The following is a 14,226-nucleotide window of genomic DNA, read 5'->3' on the forward strand; positions in this document are numbered from 1 at the left end:
ATTGTTGTAGCCTAGTACCATGAATTGCTTGGAGATGCTACCCAGATTTCGTGTATCTACACACCACGACGGTACTCGGACGTAGGGTGTGTTTTGGGGCCAGGTCACGGGGAAGTGCAACTCGAAGAAACGAGTCCGCGCGCACGCGACATGACGATGCTATTGTACGCCACGCGCCTTACAACAAAGTCGACCTGGTGTATATATCCAGATCTCAGCACACAGTGCTCCTCTTCAATTTCGACGTCACAAGACTATTCGTCGCACCCACGCAAGATGCCATCCTACCCCACCGGGCTAATCTCCGAGCAAATGCCGGGTGAGGGGCAATTGGTAGCTCTTCATTGGATCACAGACGTCATCGGCCTTAGAATCTGTTTCCCCTCAGTTGCGCTGCGATCCTTCTAGAGAGCTCAATCAATGCTTTTCACGCGTCCAGCAATACTAAGAACATCACGAGTAGTCGCATCATCTACATTTCGTCTTCTCAAATCAAACAATACACCAAGCTTCCTTATTCGAACGCTAGCAACCATGGCGACCGACCCATCCAAGTACAAGCTCAACCACTCCATGTGAGTACCCGCATGGCATTTCATGCACCTTCTCCATATCATTGGCTACTTACTCACATTTGCTAGGATCCGGATCAAGGATCCCAAGCGATCAGTCCAATTCTACGAGTTCCTGGGCATGAAGCAGATCAACCAGATCAAGAACCCCGACGCCAAGTTCGACCTTTACTTCCTCGCATATGATAGTCCGAAAGCCGTCTCACATGGCAACCACTGGACCGACCGCGAGGGAATTGTGGAGTTGACTCACAACTACGGCACCGAAGACGATCCAAACTACAAAATCAGCAATGGCAACACGGAACCTCACAAGGGCTTCGGCCACCTCTGCATCTCGGTGGACAATCTACAGGCAGCCTGCCAGAGGCTAGAAGATGCCGGTTACAAGTTTCAGAAGAAGCTCACAGACGGTCGCATGCGCCACATTGCATTTGTGCTCGACCCCGATGGCTATTGGGTAGAGGTGATTGGCCAGAAGCCACTGGAGGAGACGGAGAACGTCAAGGACACCGACACAGGCTCGTACCGAATGGTAAGTAGTGCCGCAACGACTCTATGCTACTATGCTAATGATTGTAGAATCACACCATGATCCGCGTCAAGGACAAGGAGGCCTCACTCAACTTCTATCAAGACGTCATGGGCATGAAACTTAAGCGCACCTCAGAGAACGAAAGTGCCGGCTTCAACCTGTACTTTTTAGGATACGGCCCCGATGCATCCGAAAACACTGCAAACGGCGTCAACCCGGTAGCAAACACCGAAGGCCTGCTTGAGTTGACATGGAACTACGGAACCGAGAAGGACGCAAACTTCAAGTACCACAACGGCAACGATGAGCCTCAAGGATTCGGTCACATCTGCATTGCTGTCGACGATCTCGACGCCGCCTGTGCTCGCTTCGAAGAGAAGAAGGTCAACTGGAAGAAGAGGCTTACTGACGGTCGCATGAAGAACATCGCTTTCGTACTAGGTAATCCGTTATCTATCTATCGGGAAAATCGACAACTGACAGTGTATGCAGATCCTGATGGTTACTGGATCGAGGTAGTGCAGAACGAGAAGCTCAAGACACGTAGCAATTGGTAAACGGGCGGCGCCGACTACCCGCGTGATGTGCATATCCCACTCAACAGCAATTCAGCCTCCAATCGTTGAAGATCACACCATTTGTGGCTACCCACGCTGCGCAACATATGCACAGTATAGTACCGTGACGGACGCGAGCAATCGCGGTACTGCGACGCCAACTGCATAATGAAATACATCCCAGATCGTATCAGTTTTCTTTCGATTCCTTTTCTTACGAAGCTCTCTATTATTGTCTCTGCGAAGTCTCGATGGCGTTGTTCAATGCCTAGGTACTTCGCCAAACTGACCCTGCAGCAGCGGCGCTCACCCCGTGGGGTAAAAGGAGTGCGGGGTAAACACAGCCAACAGGTAAGGCTACCACAAAAACATCCCTCTGACGCATGCTACTGCAGCAGACCGATAGCGGCGCAGTCTTACTTTAGGTGTACAAAATGGAGTGTACTCCTCTTGTAGGCTTTGCGCTTACATCCCATACAGTCCCTCACAAGGTTGTATACCAGTTTCGTGTGAAGCTAACTCGGCGCAATAACCGTTTCTCACCTTTGTTTGAAACCACCGGAACCCTTTCATACTTAATTGCTTCCATCTATCCATCTCAGGAGGGTTAAAGATAACAACAAACACGAGTACTCGTCATCATGGCTATCCTCATGCGTACAGCGAAACGAAAGATCTTGATACCGGAGAAAGTATCGCCAGATGGACTGGCATTGCTGAAAGACCAGTTCGATGTAGATGAAAAGAAGGGACTGAGTCCGGAAGAGCTGAAAAATATCATTGGCGAATATGACGCCCTCATCGTACGGTCTGAGACGAAGGTCACTGCAGAGCTCCTGGGTGCAGCCAAGAACATGAAAGTCGTTGCGCGTGCAGGAGTCGGTGTTGACAACGTGGACGTTCAGAGTGCCACTTCACACGGTATCATCGTGGTCAATTCGCCTTCTGGAAACATCAACGCTGCTGCGGAACACACTATAGCTCGTGGGTAACCCAGACATCGTTATACGTACCCCAGCTGACTTGCTATAGTCATGATGGCCGTAGCTCGCAATATTGGAGATGCATCACAGAGTATCAAAGCTGGGAAATGGGAGCGCAGTCGGTTGGTGGGTGTGGAGGCGAAAGGCAAGACTTTGGCCATCGTGGGGCTGGGCAAAGGTAGCATTGAATCTCAGCTTGACATCACCTGGCTAACGCCTGCATAGTCGGTCTCACAGTTGCTCGTATTGCCAACGGCCTAGGAATGCGCCTCATTGCATACGACCCCTACGCAAACCCGAACCTAGCAGCAGCAGCTTCGGTGACTCTTCGACCAAGTCTAGCGGAGATTCTGAAAGAAGCCGATTTCTTGACCCTGCACACTCCCTTGATCGCGTCAACCAAAGGCATGATTGGTAAGGCGGAACTGGAGACGATGAAGCCAACGGCCCGGATACTCAACGTAGCACGCGGCGGCATGATCGATGAAGATGCTCTCGTCGACGCTCTAGACGCTGGAGTTGTTGGCGGCGCGGGGATAGACGTATTCACATCAGAACCACCTCAACAAGACTCATCAGCATCCCGCCTAATTGCCCACCCAAAAGTAGTAGCAACGCCCCATCTTGGCGCCTCCACCAAAGAAGCCCAAGAAAACGTATCCATCGACGTCTGCGAGCAAGTTGTCTCCATCCTCAGCGGCGAGCTTCCCCGTTCAGCAGTAAATGCGCCCATCGTCCTCCCAGACGAATACCGCACCCTCCAACCCTTCATCAGCCTCGTAGAAAAGATGGGCAGCCTCTACACCCAACACTACTCCTCCGCGAAGACCGGTTCCTTCCGCACAACCTTTGATCTCACCTACGAAGGCAAGCTCGCCACAATCAACACGACAAAACCCCTCTTCGCCGCTCTAGTGAAAGGCCTCCTCACGCCCATCACCTCCAGCGACGGCCTAAACATCAACATCGTTAATGCTGAACTGTTGGCCAAAGAACGCGGTATCCTCATCAACGAACAGCGCTCCCGCGAAAACGTAGAAGACAAACCCTACTCCTCCTTCATCACCCTGCGCGCCCGCGCTTCACGCTCTGTATCCCAACAACCGCGTTCACGTAACGTGTCTCCCTCTGCTGCGCGCGCCCTGCAAAACACATCCAACGATGACGACCAAATAATCCAAGGTTTCGTCTCCGGCAACAAACCCTTCATCTCGCGCCTCGACAAGTTCAAGGGCGAATTCGTGCCCCGCGGCACCCTACTCATCTGTCGCAACTTCGACTCCGTGGGTAAGATCGGGTACGTAGGGAATTTGCTGGGGAAGGCGGGCGTCAATATCAAGTTTATGAATGTGGCGCCGTTGGATGAGGAGGTGGAAGAGAGGTTGCATGAGAGGAATGGTGGTGGGGGGACTGGGAACGGGGTGGGAGAAGGAGAGGGGAGTAATGAGGCGTTGATGATTTTGGGGGTTGATAAGCCGGTTGGGGAGGATGTGTTGAAGGCATTGATTGGGGAGGAAGGGGTTTTGGAGGCTAGTGTTGTGAATTTCTGAGGGGGGTGGGGGTGTGGGTGGTTGAGAAGGGATGGGAGGGGGATGTAGGTGGCTTCAACATGCTGCTGCTTCTCTTCTCTTTGGGTTCAGCTTGTTTGTTTGGTATGCGCTTGTTTCAATTGATACATATCACCACAAACTTCTATCGCTCTTGTGCTTTTCAGATCATACTTCTTCAAGACGTCCTTACATTTCCCCCTTCTCACCCTTCTTCTTACCCTCCTGCTGAAGTTCCTTCATATGCTGATCATGATCGTGCACCTGCTGTTTATCCGCAGCAATGTTGCTCTCGCCATGACTAGCAAGGTCTTCGCGCCATCTGCCCTCGCCCTTCTCTTGCTCCTTGAGCTGTTCTTGCTTTGCGCTTTCGACTTGTTCGGGGGTGCGCGTTGCGTCTTCTTTGATGCGCAGGGTGGGTGTGCTGAGGAAGGTGCGGCGCATGGTGAAACTTATACGCGAGCTGGGGATGGGGGTGCGCAGGGAGCGGGTTGCTGTGTAGAGGGCGCGGGGTGACATTTTGAGGGTTTGAGGTTTGAGGCGGGGGATTGTGAAGTTTGCGGGTTGGAAATGGGAGAGTGAGAGGTTTGGTAGTATGATTGAAGAGGTGTGAAGTGTTTTGTTGTGCAAAGACGGATGTCGCTGCCGCGTTCTTGTGGGCAGCGTAATTGGCTGTGACGTCATTGCATGGGTGCAAGACAGAGGTTGCTCCACGCAGATGCCGAATCCGGTGGAGCTGCAGCATGGGCACGTCACTGGTTGTCGCGGCTTCGAAATTGGCACTTTTTCTTTCGATTGTGGGGGTATATACAGTTGTGTGCTCTGAGATGCAACTCCCAATGCTATGATGCTGTGATGTGATGATCCCTATGCGCCCTAGATTACCTTCGATAGCTACCCTATATCTCTGCCTGCTACAGCCCTTCATTACGGCTGTTCCGTCTGTGTGATGTACATCTATCCTGTGCTGTTCTTAGGCGCGCTGCCTCCGCCGCTGCTCTTCTTGTCCGGCGCTCCGCCATTGCCACCAACGTCTGGGCTGTTGGGTTCGCTGACCTTTTTGTTGCCCGGGCTGGCGTTCAAGCTGTTTTGTGGGCCTCCAGCTTCCTTCTCAGCGGTTGCTTCTGCTTCCTCTGGGCTGGTCTGTTTGGGGTCGAAGGCAGCATCGGAGTGTGCAGCACCATCGTCGGAGCCAGACTTGGCGTATTCGGTCGATCGGGGCTTTAGCGAGTCTTTGTCTTGCGCATCTTTTTGAGCGAAGCGTGCTGTTGTTGTGCTGAGGAAGCGAGGGCGAACGATGGCAGGGCGAGAGAAGGCTGCGCGTTGTACGGCGCGTGCGTGTTGGATGCGGAACATTGTGAGGTTGTGTTGTGGGACAGTTGATGGTTTTCGACTGAGTAAATTGGACGTATTGAAATTTGAGGGTTTGAAGTCGAGTAATTGCGTGGTCAACAGCAATTGAGTGTCTTGAGATCGCGGTGACGAGTTGATGCTGTAGCTCGGAGCTTGTCCACGGACCCTCACATTGACGTCAGTTGCACCAAACTGCAGCCGAGGCCGCTTCCCACGTGACATGCGACGCGTCTTATCATCTGAACTTCCACCTGAGCTTTTAGCCGCGTCTTACATCTCGAACAACCTACAACCAGACTTGGTTAGGTAAATGACTGACCTCCGAACAAACTGACGCGCACCCGGCCGGCTCGGGGAGTTGCGTTCCTCTCCGAGGCCCGACCCCGTCACCTGTAGTTTGGCGCCTTATTCGAATCAAGCTTTTTGTTGGACAGGCAGCATCGTGGCAAACCCTACACGATGGATTGAACATGATAAGGACTGAAATATCGGAGATGGACAGGAAATCAACAGTTGAGCAATACACTGTGGCCTTCTGGGTAGCGCGGTCACGAGGCTTTGACGAAGGTCAAACATGACTCCTGCTTACCAAGTTGTGCTTCTAGCTGTCTCTAACACCCATCGACTTTTCTTTGAGATTCACAATCTCCGCATGCGCCTTCTAAGTATAGTATAGCTTACGATGAGTCTAGACCCATCCCAGGCGATTCCGCAGGCGATTGTTGCACGCCTGATGACTGCTCCAACATCTTAGAAGCTATCGTATGAAGTAGAAGAAGCTTTCTCTTCACTGCACATTCTTGATCGACACAGCCATTGTCCATTCCCTTTGACTCGATCTGAAGCACGGAGCACCGATTCCTTACGCCTAGAGTAAAGGAACGTTTGTGGATATCGAAGGATTGCAGCTCCGTTCACTGTCTCTGCTTCGACGTACTCAACCCACCCCAATTAATACATCAAGCATGCCTGTCTCGACCTGGCTACCGCCGCCGCCCCCAGACCCCGACACACTGGTCAACCCAGCGCCCTTCGAACCCTTCCCCCTCATCCAATTACGCGCTGGCAAGATCAAGAAGTCGCTTGGAAATGGGAAGATCGAGTCTGCCATCAACAAAGGATCGCTGACGGGTCCAGTCGAAATCACCGAGCTTGGTATTCCGACTGATGAACATGCATTCCACCTGCATGGCGGCCCGGACAAAGCGCTCCTCCACTACTGCACATCGCATTACGATGAGTGGAAGAAGGAGCTACCCGCTTCAGAACCCCACTTCAAGCCCGGCGCTTTTGGCGAGAACCTCTTCAACACCGAAGTCAGCGAGATGAACTTGTGCATTGGGGATCGACTAGCTATCGGTGAAATCATCGTCGAAGTCAGCGAGCCACGAGGCCCCTGCTACAAGCTCAATCATCGCTTCGAAGTCAAAGACATGGCCAAGCGCACACAGACTTTACTCCGAACAGGCTGGTTGTACCGTATCATCAAGACCGGTACCATCACCGCCGGCGACATGATCTCCCTACTCGAGCGACCGCATCCAGAGTGGACGATAGCCAGGGTCATGTACTACCTTTTCATCGAGACAAATAACGTGGAGATGATGAAGGAGATCGTTCAGCTTCCACAACTCGGATGGGACATCAAGGGGAAATTCCAAAAGCGTCTAGACAGAGGTATTGTTGAAGACCACAATAGCAGGTTGTTTGGTGGCGAGGACGAGAAGATGGATACGTGGAATGAATACCGTCTTGTTGAGAAACGGAGGGAAACGAGGGCTGTCACGGCCTTCATCTTCGAATCCACTGAAGACGTCCCAGAGCCGCCGCCCGTCGAGCCTGGAAGCCACGTGCGGCTAAAGCTTGGAGGAAAGTTGGTACGCGCCTACTCTATTGTGAGTGGGAACTCAAAGCGGTTCGAGCTTGGTGTCGCTCTAGACCCATCAAGTCGCGGTGGCTCCAAGTACCTTCACGAGCAGACCAAAGTTGGGGATATACTCACCATTGGCCGTATCACAGCAAGCTTCCCTCTCACCAAAGACGCAGATCGACACATCATCATCGCGGGCGGCATTGGCATCACAGCCTTCATGACAGCCTTTAGTTATCTCCAAGAAGCGAACCAAGACTTTCATCTCCACTACGCCGTCGCAGAAGAAGTACCCTTCGCCTCTCAAATCGCCGCTCTTGGATCCAAAGCAACGATCTACAACAAATCCAAAGGCCAGCGTCTGAACTTGACCGCTATCTTTGCAAAAGCCGACCATCAAACCCACATCTACACCTGCGGTCCCACACGTCTCATGGACGCCGTTATCGCTATCGCCAAATCCTACGGTATACCAGAGTCCTCTGTACACATCGAAGCTTTCACTGTAGCTACATCTGGCGATCCGTTTACTGCGGAACTCAAGCAGAGCGGGAAGACGGTGGAGATAGGACCTACGGAGTCGCTGCTTGATGCGCTGAAGGCTGTGGGTATGGATATCGATAGCTCGTGCGAGGTGGGTAACTGCGGGACGTGCAGGGTGGATGTTTGTGGTGGGCGGGTGGAACATCGGGGTACGGGTTTGATGGATGAGGAAAAGGAGGCGAGTATGCTGAGTTGTGTTAGTAGGGGGGTTGGGAGGATTGTGCTGGACCTGTAGGGTGTTGGGCGATGGGAATATGTGATTACAGAATCTAGATGTTGCATTGATAGTCCTCACAAATCCCTTACCATGTTAAAGAAAACACAAAACATGTTTGAACAAGATACCATTGGTAGTGCTGAATTCCTTCCCATGAACAAAAATACGTCATCTGAAACACCCGAACTCCATCCCAATGCGTATAAAAAATCAATCGTCCCATCGCATATTCAGTATCAAATCTTCGACCTCTTTGCTACTCAGCCCTTTCCTTTCTGTTTTCCCCTCGCCCTCTCCCGAAGCAGAAGAGAGTCACATATTCCCGTTGAACCACCACGACGCAGCGACCGGCCAACCGAAGATGACTGCGTAGAAAGGGAAGTAACTTCATGCTCGTCAGCAATAGATCTCCAAGCAGAATATGATTGGGCATACGGAACGATATGAGGGGTTAATTGTGGGAAACTTACACAGCACTCGTCTTTACTAGTTTCCGGGAGAGATCGCCAGCTCGCCATGCATGAGGAGTCATGGTAATGGGGTTGCGAGCGAATGGGTGGGGCTCTACCATGTTGCGGGATAGAGTGCGCCAGAGGAGACGGGCTTGGGTTGGTGATGGCATGTTTGTGGTTGTTTGGGTGGTGTCTTTGTCGAAATGAAATTGGTGTCAAAGTACTTTTTTTATGGTCCTAGACAGGAGATGATGATGCTCGTGTACTTTTGGCGTATGTGGATGGGTACGAAGTAGTGTGTTTGTTGCTGTTGTCGTAGTAGCTATGCTGATTATGACTGCTGTGATGAAGTATTGAATCCCGAAGAAGACGTCTCATTTATCAAACGTAGCCTCCAAACCTCCAAACCCATCACCCTCACCAGCCCGCGATGGCACCACCAAACCATGGCGTGACACCTTCATCCTCCTCAGCCCTACGCCGCAACCCGAACGGCTGGCCTGACAGATGGGACACCATAATGACAGTCAGCCGCAAAACACGACCATATCGGGCAACAGAACCAAGTGCCGTAGAAAGCAGTCGCCTGTTTCCGGGGACTGCCATTGGCCTAGATCCGCACGAAACTTTGGATGCAATGACGGTCGCGAGAGAGTGGTGTGAGGCATTCGGTCAGGGCAGGGTCGGCAGCCGCCGACGGCATGACTCAGGGGTGCTGCGGCGTGCTGGTGACACGATTGTGGTGTGACAAGGATTTGTGGAAAAAGCAAACTGTATGGTAAGCGTACAACGACTGGATGAAGCTGCTTCCATGCCTAATCATCTTCCTCTACATCTGCGATTATTGCTTGTCGCATGTGCGGTGCAGTTTTGATGATGAAGCTTCGAGAGAGAGACCTGTCGCGACGATGACGCACTTCGGTCGGCTTGTCAGGGTCGCGGACGAATTTCCGCGCCTACAGACGCGGCGAAACTTTTGACTGACAACACCACGCGCACACACTTGATACTGAGAAGCTCATCCTACTACTACCCAGACCACGACCAAAGTAGCAAAATGGCGGCAGCAGTACTCGCAGGCAGCACAGGCCTCGTCGTACGTCCTTTACAACTCCGCAATAACTCCATCACGCACTCCTAACACACACGCAGGGCTCCAACATCCTCTCCACGCTCCTCGCGCACCCCTCCTTCTCCGCCATCCACGCCTACACGCGCCGCGACCTCCCCAACCCGGCAGGCTCCACAAAGCTACAACCCATAACCAGCCCCGAGTCCTCCACATGGCCCGCGCAATTCCCCTCGTCCTCGCACCCACGCGTCTTCTTCAGCGCCCTAGGCACAACGCGCGCCCAAGTTGGCGGCTTCGAAGCTCAACGCAAGATTGATTACGACCTCAACCTCTCTCTCGCCAAGACAGCGAAAGAAGCCGGCGTAGACACCTACGTCCTCATCTCCACCAACGGCGCAAATCCCACGGCCTACTTTGCCTACCCGAAGATGAAGGGCGAGTTGGAGGAAGCGGTCAAGGGGCTGGGGTTTAAGCATACGGTCATTGTAAGGCCGGGCTTGATTGTGGGGGAGAGGAGTGACTCGAGGCCTGCTGAGGCGGCGCTCAGGACGCTGGCGAAGGGGTTGAGGGGTCTCACGCCGAAGATGACGGATTGGTGGGCGCAGGATGCGGCCATGATTGCGAGGGCCGCGGTTGAGGCGGGGGTGAGGTGTTTGGACGGGAAGAGGGACGGGGGGATATGGTTGCTGGAAATGAAAGATATTGTTGAGTTGGGGAGGGAGTAGGTGGTAAATGGGCATGGGCATGGGCATGGAGATGGGCATGGAGATGTTTTTGTATGATACCCTTTATGCAGTCTTTATCTAGGTAAGCTTCTGTCGCATCTTCAGTATCAGGTCTCAATTTCTTGACATCAATACGATGCCGCACATGGCAGACTAAGAAGATCGGTGACCCTGCACTACGAGATGCTCATGGTCAGTCTTTAGTGTAGACAATAGGCCATGTCAACAGAGAGCTTATATCACAACGTCCCCTTTCCATACGCACATCTACCACATTCTTCACAACGAAGTTGAACACGATACTTAAACATTTGATGCTGATAATGACAGTCGCCATGTTTACCCGCTCCAATGCACGCGCTGGACCCTTACAGCACGTGCTAGACTCGCTGCGGAAATTCACGCGATACCTCGCGGTTTCCCCACTATACTAGAGGTGTCTTCCGAAACCTTATACCGCTACCAATCAGCATGAACAAATGGGACTGCGCCGCATCAAGTTGCCCGACTACCACTACCCCTGTATCCCTCCCTCGTCTACCTCGCGCGAATTCCCTCTTTCACTTCCCGTGCAGCATCAGCCTGGCCTGCCTATATAGACGAAATGCCTCCCAAATCCCAGCGCAGTAGAGCTTGTGCTCAATGTCGATCCAGACGCGTCAAGGTCTATCTACTCACTATCCGCAATTCAGTGCCTAACAACTAATCCGTGATGTAGTGCGACGAAACACCCGACATATGCAACCAATGTCGGCGTCTCGGCCTTGCTTGCTCTGGTGCTCTCCAAGGCTCCATTGTCATCGACATGACGGAGCGAGTGGCCAAGCCTAGAGGGCGGAAGAAGAAAGAGACAACAAGAGCTGCGCTGGCAGTCCGCGGGAAAGAAGATGGCGAGTCATCAGCAACGCCACATACAATCCTGGCCCAAAGCGAAGCCTCAAGCAAGCCAACACCAATTGACCAGCCATCTTCCTCATACTCGGCATTACCATCTGAGAGTAGAGACAACGAGAAGATAGAGCAAGCTATCGTAGCCATACGCTACCAATACAGACCTCCCATGCTGAACCAACCCTCAAGAGTCCTGCCAGAAGCACTAGATACCGCTTTCCTCTCCCACTACATTGAGCTCAACAAAGGCGGAAGTCAGTACGCACCAGAAATCCAATGGCTTGGCCACATAAACGAAATTCACAGCAACGCAAGAAAGCCGGCGGTTCGATTGTCTCTACGCGCAGTTTCCATGGCCTTCTTCGGGAAGCAACATCATGATCCGAGCATTCTGGTCGACTCCTGGAGATGGTATACCGTGGCTTTGAGCGCTCAAAGAACGTCTATAGCGAGACTGAAGAACGATGCTATTCCTGATGAAGAAGAGGTTATGGTGCCTCTTATCATGTCGTTGTACGAACTGTATGTAGGGGCGACGGCGACGGGTGCGATGTCTCATATCGCGGCTGCGGCTGAGATCATGAATATGCGCGGTCCAAGCAACTGCGGGTCAGGCGCCATCTGGCCGCTGTTCAAGGGAATTCGCAGTTCTGATGTACTATCAAGTCCAACACACGTTTAAAACGCGATACTGACCACCCCAGGCCCACAAATCCGTAGTCTTCAACCGAAAGTCCGTCTACGCCTCCCCAGACTGGATGACCTTACCCTTCATTGGCAAACCCCGAGACGCACACCAAACCCTCGCAGACATCGAACTCATGGTCCCCCACTGTTTCGCCATGCTCGAGATACCCGGCTCAATGCGCGTACTCTTCTCCACGCCAATCCCCTCCCACGTCGACATCCGGCCCTGCAAAGAACTCGCCTGCAAGTTAATCCGGCAACTCGACGACTGGGCAGCAACATATCCCCACCTAACCAGCGTATCCAGAAGCCCACATGGAACACCTGGCGAGGGGGGTACGTCGAAAGGTCCCAGACAAGGATCCCCCAAATCCAGTTCCCCTAATACCTTCGTAGCACTGATCGCATCAAACTACATGGCCGATCGCCTTGTGCTGAGCATGCTCATGTATAAGATGCATACAGAAGCGACGGCGCCAATGGAGCCGTATGAGAACACTACCAAGCATTACTACGACGTCGCTACGAAAGCTACGGTGGATATCATCGAGGCTGCTGCGGAGATTGAACAGGCACAGACACCGGGGTTTGACTTGTTGAGGAGTATTGCGCCGGTCATGGCTGTGGCTTTTGCGGCTCCCACGCCGGAGCTTAGGAAGGATGCGGTGGATACGATGACACGATGGGCACGCAGGATAGGTGGACTTGGGTCGATTATTGGGGCGATTTGATGTCAGCCTGGGTGCTCGTCGTCTGGGCCGGTCAATTGCGTCTCTAGATCTGCTACTCGCACCATCAGCACAAGAGCTCTGCGTTCGTGGCGAACTGCTCTGATGCGGTGTTCTTCCACCCGCCGTCTATGGTCGTTCTCTCGGGCGAATAGCCGTTGCATGTCCGCCTCCAGCTGTTCCTTCCTCAGTAACACAAGGCTGGGTCGCTGTTCGCACATTGTGGGTGGGCTCGATGACTAGGTCTCGCCGATCGCGCGTAATGGAGATTGGTGTCTGTCGACTGGAACGGCTGGCTCGACGCCAGCGTGTTCGAGACAAAGGAAGCTGTTCGAACGTGACGGCCTCGCAGGTGAAGTCTCTGGGTTCTGAACTGTTGTGACTGTAGTACTCCCTGGAGTTTGTGGTCTGAGTGGCTTTCGGTCGGTTCTAGGTGGTCACGATGGGGTCGTTGGCTGGTCGCCCCCGGTAGTAATCGTGTCGTTACCAGTTTCTGGAGGCGACTGCTCGCGTTCAATCTCTTCCATCTGGGCCAACATCCAATCCCTTGCTTTCAGCACATCCGCCATCGTCACAGCGGTCTGTCCTACAAGCATCGACCGACTGTATCGCTTTCGAACTGCATCGCGCAGCGGATTTCTTACTCGTTCGACCTGACCTTTTGAGATCTTTGATAGATCGGACAGCGCAGCGATGAGCATTGGGGGTATAGTGGTTCCACGGGGTGGCCGTAACTGAACAGGGAACGCATAGCGCACGTCCGTAATGTACCAATCCTCTAGAATCTTCGCGGTCATGTTCTGAAGCTTGGAAAAATTCATCGCGTATTGGTAGAGTGTGAATAGTGAGAAACGATGTTGCGTGACGAATAGAAATTTCGTTATTGGGTGGAGGAAGTGTGAGGAAGTTGAAATGCCGCTACTGGCTAAAGGCTAAGAAGTTGAGTACCATTCACCATCCCGGCAGAACCGAAGTAATCAAGACTTTGAACCAAGGTATTCCATGTTTGCCAACGTTCTCATGCACGTACTCGATTATAACAACGCTTTCACGCTATGCAGACCGACTTCAAAGGCCATATTCCCAGCACCAAAGCTTGTCTCTACAACCATCCAGCTTCCATCTCAAATAACAATGACTCACCCTCAAACCTCCCGCCTCACACTCCCAGGAGCAAGCACTGCCATGTTGCAAAATATCAACAGCATCTGGCAACTCCAAGACGCAAGCGACGCAATCCCATACGACCTCCACCCTCACGGCGAGCACCGTGCAAACCTCTGGTCTCGCATATTCCAGATTCGACTCGAGTGTCTTGTGCTTCTCACAAATGCACGAATCATGGCTCGGATATTAGAGCAGATGCGCGATATGGTGTACTTCAGACATCAGCGAAGACGGACTCGGTTGCTGTGCGTCACTGTTTGTGATCTGGTTAGGCTATATCGGAGGGTTAGGCGCGAGCAGGTTCGAGAGGATAAGGCAGTAGAAAGA

At 52.7% G+C, this 14,226-nt stretch overlaps 8 protein-coding genes across 8 annotated transcripts; 5 read left to right on the plus strand and 3 right to left on the minus strand.

Moving 5' to 3' along the window:
* Positions 1-23: 23 nt before the first annotated feature.
* BKA58DRAFT_389625 (lactoylglutathione lyase) lies at positions 24-2,073 on the plus strand. The gene is made up of 4 exons (XM_046170760.1): positions 24-575; positions 642-1,107; positions 1,155-1,548; positions 1,600-2,073. Exons 1-4 carry the CDS (start codon positions 421-423, stop codon positions 1,662-1,664), a joined length of 1,080 nt encoding a protein of 359 aa, XP_046022433.1. The 5' UTR covers positions 24-420; the 3' UTR covers positions 1,665-2,073.
* Positions 2,055-4,231, plus strand: BKA58DRAFT_343253 (D-isomer specific 2-hydroxyacid dehydrogenase). The gene is made up of 3 exons (XM_046168380.1): positions 2,055-2,648; positions 2,697-2,825; positions 2,873-4,231. The coding sequence occupies exons 1-3, from the start codon at positions 2,306-2,308 to the stop codon at positions 4,195-4,197; spliced, it is 1,797 nt and encodes a 598-aa protein (XP_046022434.1). The 5' UTR covers positions 2,055-2,305; the 3' UTR covers positions 4,198-4,231.
* BKA58DRAFT_389628 (uncharacterized protein) lies at positions 4,226-4,869 on the minus strand. The gene has a single exon (XM_046170761.1). The coding sequence runs from the start codon at positions 4,711-4,713 to the stop codon at positions 4,384-4,386; it is 330 nt and encodes a 109-aa protein (XP_046022435.1). The 5' UTR covers positions 4,714-4,869; the 3' UTR covers positions 4,226-4,383.
* A 282-nt stretch (positions 4,870-5,151) lies between these two features.
* BKA58DRAFT_321231 (uncharacterized protein) lies at positions 5,152-5,550 on the minus strand (the record flags this gene model as incomplete). The annotated part of the gene is made up of 1 exon (XM_046167798.1): positions 5,152-5,550. One exon carries the CDS (start codon positions 5,548-5,550, stop codon positions 5,152-5,154), a length of 399 nt encoding a protein of 132 aa, XP_046022436.1.
* A 962-nt stretch (positions 5,551-6,512) lies between these two features.
* Positions 6,513-8,195, plus strand: BKA58DRAFT_321378 (pyruvate kinase-like protein; the record flags this gene model as incomplete). Its single annotated transcript, XM_046167805.1, has 1 exon — positions 6,513-8,195. The coding sequence occupies one exon, from the start codon at positions 6,513-6,515 to the stop codon at positions 8,193-8,195; it is 1,683 nt and encodes a 560-aa protein (XP_046022437.1).
* Positions 8,196-8,342: 147 nt separating this feature from the next.
* Positions 8,343-8,929, minus strand: BKA58DRAFT_222494 (uncharacterized protein). The gene is made up of 2 exons (XM_046166279.1): positions 8,648-8,929; positions 8,343-8,562 (listed from the first exon to the last, which is right to left on the minus strand). Exons 1-2 carry the CDS (start codon positions 8,797-8,799, stop codon positions 8,490-8,492), a joined length of 225 nt encoding a protein of 74 aa, XP_046022438.1. The 5' UTR covers positions 8,800-8,929; the 3' UTR covers positions 8,343-8,489.
* A 478-nt stretch (positions 8,930-9,407) lies between these two features.
* On the plus strand, positions 9,408-10,684 carry BKA58DRAFT_389631 (NAD dependent epimerase/dehydratase family protein-like protein). The gene is made up of 2 exons (XM_046170762.1): positions 9,408-9,725; positions 9,782-10,684. The coding sequence occupies exons 1-2, from the start codon at positions 9,687-9,689 to the stop codon at positions 10,424-10,426; spliced, it is 684 nt and encodes a 227-aa protein (XP_046022439.1). The 5' UTR covers positions 9,408-9,686; the 3' UTR covers positions 10,427-10,684.
* A 547-nt stretch (positions 10,685-11,231) lies between these two features.
* On the plus strand, positions 11,232-12,735 carry BKA58DRAFT_404086 (uncharacterized protein; the record flags this gene model as incomplete). Its single annotated transcript, XM_046171822.1, has 2 exons — positions 11,232-11,972; positions 12,022-12,735. The coding sequence occupies 2 exons, from the start codon at positions 11,232-11,234 to the stop codon at positions 12,733-12,735; spliced, it is 1,455 nt and encodes a 484-aa protein (XP_046022440.1).
* Between the last annotated feature and the right edge of the window lie 1,491 nt (positions 12,736-14,226).

This window comes from Alternaria rosae (genome assembly GCF_020736505.1).
Source record: "Alternaria rosae strain MPI-PUGE-AT-0040 chromosome Unknown BKA58scaffold_8, whole genome shotgun sequence".
In the NCBI taxonomy this organism is placed as follows: domain Eukaryota; kingdom Fungi; phylum Ascomycota; class Dothideomycetes; order Pleosporales; family Pleosporaceae; genus Alternaria; species Alternaria rosae.

Bases quoted from the DNA above. Each gene is read 5' to 3' on its own strand.
- BKA58DRAFT_343253 (XM_046168380.1), top strand. From the start codon at position 2,306: ATGGCTATCCTCATGCGTACAGCGAAACGAAAGATCTTGATACCGGAG. The intron at 2,649-2,696 runs GTGGGTAACCCA...GACTTGCTATAG, and splicing joins TGCGGAACACACTATAGCTC to TCATGATGGCCGTAGCTCGC. The intron at 2,826-2,872 runs GTAGCATTGAAT...ACGCCTGCATAG, and splicing joins CATCGTGGGGCTGGGCAAAG to TCGGTCTCACAGTTGCTCGT.
- BKA58DRAFT_222494 (XM_046166279.1), bottom strand. From the start codon at position 8,799: ATGCCATCACCAACCCAAGCCCGTCTCCTCTGGCGCACTCTATCCCGC. The intron at 8,563-8,647 runs GTAAGTTTCCCA...ACGAGCATGAAG, and splicing joins CTAGTAAAGACGAGTGCTGT to TTACTTCCCTTTCTACGCAG.
- BKA58DRAFT_389631 (XM_046170762.1), top strand. From the start codon at position 9,687: ATGGCGGCAGCAGTACTCGCAGGCAGCACAGGCCTCGTC. The intron at 9,726-9,781 runs GTACGTCCTTTA...ACACACACGCAG, and splicing joins CAGGCAGCACAGGCCTCGTC to GGCTCCAACATCCTCTCCAC.
- BKA58DRAFT_389628 (XM_046170761.1), bottom strand. From the start codon at position 4,713: ATGTCACCCCGCGCCCTCTACACAGCAACCCGCTCCCTGCGCACCCCC.
- BKA58DRAFT_389625 (XM_046170760.1), top strand. From the start codon at position 421: ATGCTTTTCACGCGTCCAGCAATACTAAGAACATCACGAGTAGTCGCA. The intron at 1,108-1,154 runs GTAAGTAGTGCC...TAATGATTGTAG, and splicing joins ACACAGGCTCGTACCGAATG to AATCACACCATGATCCGCGT. The intron at 1,549-1,599 runs GTAATCCGTTAT...CAGTGTATGCAG, and splicing joins GAACATCGCTTTCGTACTAG to ATCCTGATGGTTACTGGATC.